Here is a 9,522-nt window from a genome sequence, read left to right on the forward strand (position 1 = left end):
GCTGAACAACTTGATCAAAACTGGGTTGCACAACATATTAGCATAGATGTATCTCCTGCCTCCATAACCACAGCTTACCGTATTTCTGAGAACTATAGCTCATGACCTACTCATTCCCCAGCTCATTCCCTTAAGGTTTTCTTCTGTTCTAGGTAAACAAGCCGAAGTCCTTATTCCCAACTCTTTGTTTGGATTCACTTCCTGTTTATTATTTTATTTTTTTGTTGTTGTTCCCTGGAGGATTAGTTGGTTGGTAGGTTCGTGGAAAACCATTGAAGAGTTTACTTTCTCTGCTTAAGGGAATTCAGATGGGAAACACAAAGGAAAAAATTCAGATGATAGTCCCTGCTTCTACAAAAACAAAAACAAAACAAAAAACAACAACAACAAAAAAAAAAAACAACGGGTAAAGAGGTACCATAAAAAATGCTTCCAAATCAGGTAAACCTGTCTCTGGTCTGCCACCACATCAGATGTCTTCACCAGTCCATGTACCATGCTGACTTTTTATTGTCGACAAAAAAGTTCACTTACATAACAGAAAACTTGTATCTGGAAAATGACACTGGTGTCATTTTTTTTTAAAAAAAAAATCCCAAACAAGAAGCAGAATTACAGAATTGGCCCTCCAACAGTAAATTTTGAAGGACATAAAGAGAGGAAAGATAAGCTGAATTAGACAATGTAATGGGTTGTATATAGTTATAATGATAGTTCCTATTACTAGAACATAATAGGTCAAGTCCAATGATGCAAAATAGTAATATTTACTTCTCACACAGATTTCACACATACATATTTGTGCTTTCATTTGATAGTTGTATATGTAATTTTACTCATTATTGCTTGTCTTACATTGTTCTCACACAGTAGAAGAAAACCTCAAAGCCCCTGACCGCTATCTATGGCAGAACAACTTCTCCAGGATTTCTGTGGTTTATGTAACAGCAGATGCTCAGTTACAAAGATGCTCAATATCACTAATCATCCTGGAAATCCAAGTCAAAACCACAATGAAATATCACCTCATACCTGTGAGGATGGCTATTTTAAAAAAAGATAATTGCTGGTGAATATGTGGAGAAAAGGAAACCTCACTTTACACTGTTGGTGGGAATGTAATTTGATAAAGCCATTACGAAAAACAGTATGTTCATCAAAACCGGAACATAAAATTTCCATATGATCAGCAATACCTCTCCTAGGTATAGCTCCAAAGGAAATGAAATTAGTATCTCTTAAAGAGATATATCTGCACTCCCATGTTCATTTCAGCATTATTTACAATAGGCCAGACATAAGCATCCATTTATGAATAATGAATAAAGAAATTGTGATACACAGACACACACACACGAATATTGTTCAGCCTGAAAGAAGGATATCATGCCAATTGGAAGAACATGGATAAATGTGGAGGGCATTGTGCTAAGTCAACTAAATCAAACACGAAAGAAAAAAAAGTACACAATATCATTTAAGTGTGCAACATAAAAATGTCAAGTATATAGGAGCAGAGAGCACTAAAGTGATTATCACAGGCAAAAGAGCAGAAGAAATGAGTTGATGTTGATTTAAAGGTACAATGTTGCTTCCTATGTAGGATGAATATGTTTAGAAATCTAATACATGGCATAAAATTAGTTAATAATATAGCATTGAGTACTGGAAATGTTCTAAGAGAATATATTGCAGGTGCTCGCATTACGTATAAAAAATGGACCTATGTGAGGAAATTATATGTTAATTAGTTTAATTGTAGTAATTGTTTACTATGTATATGTATGTCAAATTATGTTGTACACATTAAATACATGTGATTTTCATTTAAAAAGTAAAATATAAAAGTTTTCCTCTAATCAAATCATTATCAATTTTGTTATCTGTTTCTCTATGAAAAGGTATATTATTAGCCATAATTTCTTTATATTATATATTTATGAAATTAGAGACTTTCTGAACTTTAACCTCTTAAAATCAAAACTATCTCATGAGAACCATTTTTAACCATAGTGTTGTAATAGCATTTTAAAAAAATGGGGTTCTAAATTCTACCCCACATAATTCCCTTATTCAGAAAAAAATTTCTTTCAGTCATTCATTTGATAAAAATCTACAGTTTTCACTTTAATTATGTACTGTAACAATAGTGGCACAAAGACAAATTCCAAGGTACCTCATAGTATATTTCTCATGGGATTTTTGCCACTTGATTTCATTTAGTCCGGTATCAAATGTGCTTATTTTTCACATCTCCCTCAAATCCAATGCCTAGTGAGATTGTTAGCAGTTGCTACCCTGACATCTTCTGTTTCAGCTCCTGCCTTCCTATCGTGGGCACATCCTGAGAATGTGGACAGCTGTGCTATCTGCAGCTGAAGGTTTCTTATTTTCTTTGGGAGAGAAATTATATCTGTAATTACTTTCATTATTATACTTATTTTTCTGTGAGTTTGTTGGTTTGCTTTTTATTGTGATAAAATAACAAAACATAGTATTCTAACAAAATTGTAAGTGTATAGTTCAATAGCATTATATATATTTATGCTTTTGTGCAGTCATCACCACCGTCATCTCCAGAACTTCATTTTCCCAAACGGAAACTCTGTATTTATTAAACTCTAACTCCCCATCTCCCCAAACCCCCAGACCCTGCCAAACACCATTCTGTCTTTTGTCTCTCTGAATCTGACTCCTCTAGGTACCTCAAATAAGTAGAATCATACAATATTTGTCCTTTTGTGATTGGATTATTAAAATAATATTGTGATGTTTTTGCAATTACAGAAACCTAGTGAGGCGATTACATTGTAAGATGTATAAGCGTAGAATCATTATATGGTTTACCTGAAACTAATATAATACTGTGTATCAAACTATACTTAAATAAAAAATAAAAGTTAATAAAAAAGAGAAATTGTATCTTCAAAGGTGGCATAGAGGTGTTCCAAAGACACTTCAACCATAACAAATGATACATTCATCTTTCACATTCCATTTAGGTTTTTATAGTTTTGGGATTTGGGTTTATTTTGTTTTAAATGCCATGTTCATGAGGGTTTATTTTTTCTCTTTCATACTCTAAAGTTCTCATTTCTTTACTAAAGAAAAAAAAAGATCACTATTTTATTAGTAAAATGAATAACCAACAAATCAACAAGAACAATGGCAGCCACCAAATTAGATGACAATCCATGCTTTCACTGTGGTTTCCAACGCTAAGGAAGCAAAGGTCTTCCGATTTTTTTTTTTTTTTGGTTTTCTTTTTACTTTTGAACTTACCAAACAATGTAGTAAAGAGTATGACAAAGGGGGAACTAAGAAGCATTTGGTTTTCAGAACCTATCCAACTCAATTACAACGAATTCCACCACCTGCTACTGTGACGGAATGTGCTTTTACTCAAAGACATCGGGTTTATGAGCTTTGAAAAAATCCCGAGGGCTCTCATAGAGCCAACACCAAAATGTGTGAATGAAATGTTCTTTATGTACTTATTCTTTTCGCTATTTACAATACTAGTGTCAACAAACACGTGTCAATTCCTGAAATACTCATTCCTTGAATACGTAATATGTACTCAGTACTGCATTAAATTATAAAATATATGAACGAGCTCTAGACAATATGATTTCTATGAGAAGAAATCCAGGTCCACAGCCATAGAAAAATTCACCTGATGTATGTGCCAGGCACATTTACAAACATGGTTCTCAAAACATGTAATTTTGAGAAATACTTTTAAAATCATAGCTATAGATGAGCTCATTTGACAGTTGAGAAAAGCAATGTTTAGAGATGTTTTGTCATTTGTCCAAGAAAACTTAGATTATTATTCGGAAATTTTCTCGGTATAGACTTTAATTGGAAAACCCTTGAATAACTAGGTGGGGTTTAAAAAAATCCATATTTTTTGAAGTCCTATATTTGAAAGGATATTATGTTTTTGCAAGTTTACATAAATTGTAATAAACGGAACATTCCCATATTATATTTGTCTATTTTACAGTATTATATTTTGCATATTATTTAAAACATGTAGTACAATATATAATTTCCAATATATTTATGAAATCATGGATCAGTAAAAAAAATAGATAACTTCAAACCAGTGAAAAGAATAATTCTGCATTGACAATAAATATTCTTAGGTACAAATGCTTACTTTTCAAGAATGACTCTGAGAAACGTATATGTGAACGTCTTTGGTAGCCCTGGTGTTCAAAGGCCTAGAAGACATATACCTAGTCATGTCTGTTCTTTCCATAGATGCAGCATCAAAGGATCCCAGAGAGAAAGAAAAGGCATCTACAATCTAAGTTCCGCTCTGAACCATCCTGCTTCCTCCATACCTTGCTAATAGGTTCGCCTCCCTGTATTCTGAGTAATTTATAATCTAGATGAAGGACTCAAACTAATCACAACAGTATGAGAGGTAAGGTAGCATAGGATCTTTGCTTCCAGATGGTACTCAAAGGAGGTGGTGTTGTAAACTTTTCAAATAGGATAGGAAGAGTCTACCGAGGGCTTCTTGAGAAGGTGAATTTTGGAAGAAATACTTGACATAGCCCAGTAGAGGTATGAAAAGAGAATTTTATGTATATTAATAATATAGTCTGATGTTAAAAATAAGGTATTGAAAGATAGAAGAGGAATATCTGGACATAAAGATTTCTGTTAATCTGTAAGACATGGATTAGTTAAAAGTAATATTCAGATTATGGGCAAAAGCAATGTATTTCTACCATATTATTTTTAAAAAAAATGTTTTTATTAATTTTTAGGGAGAGAGGAAGGGAGAGAGAGAGATAGAAACATCAATGATGAGAGAGAATCACTGATCAGCTGCCTACTGCACACCACGCACTGGGGATTGAGCCCACAACTCGGGTATGTGCCCTGACCAGGAATCGAACCATGACCTCCTGGTTCATAGATCCACGCTCAACCACTGAAACATGCTGGCTGGGCTATACCATATTATTTAAGATATACTAAACTTCATAAAAATTATTTAAATTTCTTCCAATAAAAATAATTACTGCCAAAGAGTTAGACAGGTAGGCTATAGTATTAAATGCAGTCAATTATAAATGTGTTTAAAACAGCAAGGCTACATATTTTATTAAATGTTTATGATAGTTTTGCTTTTGCCTAATATATACTAGTGTGTTAAAACTGATCACAAATACTGAGTAAATACAGGGGTGGGGCAAAGTAGGCTTACAGTTGTTCATATGGAAAGTAATATAAAAATTAATAAATAATAATACAAGAATACACTCTGCGTTTCATGTACTCACCACTGAAAACCTACATTTGCCTCACCCTGTACATAATTACGTAACACTTGTGAGGCAAACTATGCAGCCGTATAACTCCCAAAACATATTATAAGTACATTTTTTCATTTATTACAAAGACTTCACGAAGTTAACATCTAACAACAACAACAATAATAAAACCCTCTAAAATATTTAATATGCTAAATTAGAAATAATAGGCGTGAGTGGGATACAGACCGAACAAAATCCTTTCATTTACATGCTAAGGGAGAGTAAGAGTCTAGTAGAGTATGGGTTAATATAGCATGGTTAATTTTGATGCTTTTTGTTTTCATCTCTAAGGAGACAAGTGCATACACTTTCCCATCCCCCTAAACACTAACTTGCATATAATATGCCACATGTTCAACAGCCTGTGAAAAATTGAATTCATACCGCTTCTTTAGAAACAACATTAATAAATCCAGTTTTCATAATATTTGGCTTTGATTGCATAGTCTTAGTCTGGAGGGAAAGTTGCAAATGATTTAGAAGCAAGTGTCTAGGAAAAGTCCAAATCCAATTTGTGTTCTCTAATTACAGGCTCAATGCTCTCCGTGATTTTGTTGGAAAAAGCCACCTCACACACCCTTTTCATTCTTTCCTAAAGAAAGGTCAAGACAAACTCAGCTTCTGCCTATTAAAAAAGGAAAGGTAAAATTCTCTCCTAATTCATTGCTAGTTTCATCTGATATTATTTTACAAAGACAAAGAACTACTTTGCTATCCCCCCCCCCTTCACTGACAATATATCAGATTTGGAGAAATTTAAATTAATAACAATCTATCACTCATAATCCTACCACCTCAATACAAACATTTCTGTTTTGCTTAATATTGCCAGTATTTTATAGGACAGACCACACAAGGTATTTTTGAGCATCATCCATGTATTAACTCAATTACTCATTAGTATTATTCATCTATATTATTATTCATCTATATCAATATTAATCATACATGTTTTCATATTAAATGATTTCCCTAGGTGGCTCCCTCCTTCCTTCCCTCCATCCCTCCCTCCCTCTCTCTCTCCCTTTCCCTTCTTTCTCCTTCCTTCCTTCCTTCCTTCCTTCCTTCCTTCCTTCCTTCCTTCCAGATATGTAGGTCTGATCAATTATATCCTGAAATTCTTTCTCCTAAACATCAACCTTTCTCAAGCCTATCATTGTACTTTGCCTTTATAAACTTAATTTGCCCCAAAGGAGTCTCCATATTCTCTATCCACTATATTTCGCAGATACCCCTCTTGTAGATACCTGTTACACTCTCACATATATTAGGCAGATAGACCAATCCTAATCATTTGATTAGTATTAGTTTCTTGGTTTTCTTGATGGTTGCTTTTTCAACTAGAAATTGAGCTATTAGGTGACAGAAACCATGTCTTATTTTTTGACTACCTAGTGCTTTTTTTTAAAAGTTTATAAGAGACATGTGATCTGCAGTGTATGAGTATTCATTCCTAAGACTTTTGCACATTATACTTATATGTGAAATAGGGACAGTGTTTAGAATGATCTTGGCTCTACCCTACTTATTAATCTCAGTATCATAAAAGTGACTGGTTTAGAGGAACAACAAATAGCATGTTACAGGAAGCATTCCAATTTTCCAGTAAGAACTGAGTCATGAAAGAGAGACCATGTAGATTTCATAAATAATATAATGCAACCTTTAAGAGTATTGGATTCCAAGTCATGAAGAAACATGAGCCATAGACATAGTCAAATAACTTCAACAATATTTCCCCCCTCCAAAAATAGAAAAAGCCTTAATAAGATACCAAATCTGAGATCCTATGAGGTGCTTACAGCTAAACCTTAGACACAGTGGGCCCATCAGTAAATCCATTCCTAGTCAACCAATGTTGCTAAAGCTTTAAAGAACAGATAAATTAAAACGTGTTTTGCATGGGTAAGTTTTCCCCAGAGTTCCTCATTTTTATATAGGAAATCAATTTGCATCACTGATGATATCATTCATACCAGACAACCCAAAGTTGTTAAGAGGTAATTTAGTTTTATGCTGAAAGCAATTTGGTACTTGTTCTAATTTGTGAGTTTCATTTTGTTTGCTAATGAAAAAAATTAATGAGCAATGGTACTAGAAATACAACTCAGCAAAGCCTCTGCAATATCAGAGAGGTTTGCCATATACTGTACAGCATGACCCTGTGCAGCAGGCGCCTGGGCCTCCACCTGGGCGGGGCTCTCAATGTATCAGCACAGTCCAGAGCTAAAGGTACAGATGCCCTCACACATACCTTTGCACTGATTTGTGTTTTTGTCAAGAATTGCCTTTGTCGATACAATTTTTCCATACCTGAAAGAGAGAGAGAGAGAGAAACAAAAAGTTACCGTAGCCCAATGAAGACACTTAAAAACACCAATGAGCATGGGTGTACACACAATGGAGCAGGGATAAACCAAGAACAAAGCTCTGAACTCCCATTTCACACCTGGATGATCGCTTTTCACCAGTTCTTCTCTATACCTGGAGAATGCGCTTCCCAAAATAATCACTGGGTGGAGCCTTCAAAAATAAACCTGTCAGGGTGTCATAGGCGGCTGAGAGGGGATCGCCTGTGATTGTAATCAAAGTAAATCGCAACCTGGCGATGCGTGGAAAAGTACAGACCTAGTCCCAGGCTGACCAGGGCTGGCATCCAGCTTTGGTGCTCACCTAGTGTTGCAACCCTGAGCAGTTAAACACAACTTCCCCAGGCCAGTCTTTTTATCTCTAAAAAATGAAAATTGTAATGATCACCTTTCAGGATTTGGGAGAGTGTTCAATTGAAAAGTTGAGATTGTCTATCAGTGCTTGTAGGGTAAATAAGAACAAATGTATTTATTAGTTGGTTATTTTACTACCAAAAATATATTATGTTGTAAGTTAATTAAGGATAAAGACTGAGCTTCGTATTCTCAATGACTGCCACCAAAGCCAATAGAAGTCAAATAAATGCTTGTTATAAGTAAATAAATTATCCAATGGTACTTCATCTACAACAAAGTGTCTACCACATATTCATTATTTAATCATCCCTTGCAGACGAGCTGCTCTAGGCTTTGTTTCAAAAATATGGGTTACATGAAGAATAAAATTCAATCTCTTTGAGCTGCCCCATGGGGTATAACTGATGGGACTAAATTAGGTGACTTCCTAAAACTCTGTTCTTTAGGATTCCACGAAGGGTGATTCTGACTCAACATAATAACACAGAGAAGCTATCATGTGAATTTGGTGCAGTGCTTAATTATGACATCATGCTGCCTCTAAAATAGAGAAGATACATAGATCAAATCTTCTAGTTCAATCAACTTTCATTTCTTTGGGAAACCAAGGCAATATAGTGTTGAGTTAAAATAACATACTGTGACAACAATCATGGCTTGAATCTCAATTAAGCCCCAGTGTATTTGGTTGGTTAAACCTTATGTGTTCTTTGCATCATTCCATCATCTATGATAATATGAATCAATTTTTAAATATCGGTTTTGATTATTTATTTAAATGTATATGCATCTGTTTAAATCTATAACATGATGACACTGGTCGTTACCTCACAGGGTTACTGTGAGCATTAAATGGGGTTACCAAAAGTGCTGATGACAGTGGCTGGCATAGAATAAGTGCTCACTAAGTATTGGTTTTTCTTGCAATGACTCTCTTCCTGTTAGCTGCTATATAACAATGTCCAGTCTTTGACATTCTCTAAGATGGGTAAGAGGTGAATGGGGGTAAAACTACTGTCCCAAATGGCAGTTTAAAACATCACTACTTGTTTAATTCCTTTATCCATTTTGAGTTTATTTTTGTGTATTGTATAAGTTGGTGGTCTAGTTTCTTTTCTTTTCTTTTTTTTCATTTATCTGTCTAATTTCCCCAACACCATTTCTAGAAGAGACAGCCTTGACTCCATTGTATGTTCTTGCCTCCATGAGCATAGTGGTTTGGGTTTCTGGATTCTCTATTCTATTCCATTGATCTATATGTCTGTTCTTGTGCCAGTACCAGGCAGTTTTGAGAACAGTGGCTTTGTAAGACAGCTTGATATCTGGTATTGAGATCCCTCCTACTTTGTTCTTCTTTCTCAGGATTGCTGCAGCTATTTGGGTCTCTTTTTTATTCCAGATGAATTTTTGGAGAGTTTGTTCTAGGTCTGTGAAATATGCCGGGAAACCATAAAAATATT

General features: G+C 34.6%; 1 protein-coding gene across 1 annotated transcript in view; it reads right to left on the reverse strand.

The window, feature by feature from the left end:
* LOC102767141 (RNA-binding motif, single-stranded-interacting protein 3-like) overlaps positions 1-9,522 on the reverse strand; it is a 139,819-nt gene that overhangs the window by 81,916 nt on the left and 48,381 nt on the right. The window contains exon 2 of the mRNA XM_006753362.2: positions 7,591-7,649. Coding sequence (XP_006753425.2) covers positions 7,591-7,649 — 59 coding nt within the window. The remainder of the gene's footprint in view (positions 1-7,590; positions 7,650-9,522) is intronic.

This window comes from Myotis davidii, unplaced genomic scaffold (genome assembly GCF_000327345.1).
Source record: "Myotis davidii unplaced genomic scaffold, ASM32734v1 scaffold3331, whole genome shotgun sequence".
In the NCBI taxonomy this organism is placed as follows: domain Eukaryota; kingdom Metazoa; phylum Chordata; class Mammalia; order Chiroptera; family Vespertilionidae; genus Myotis; species Myotis davidii.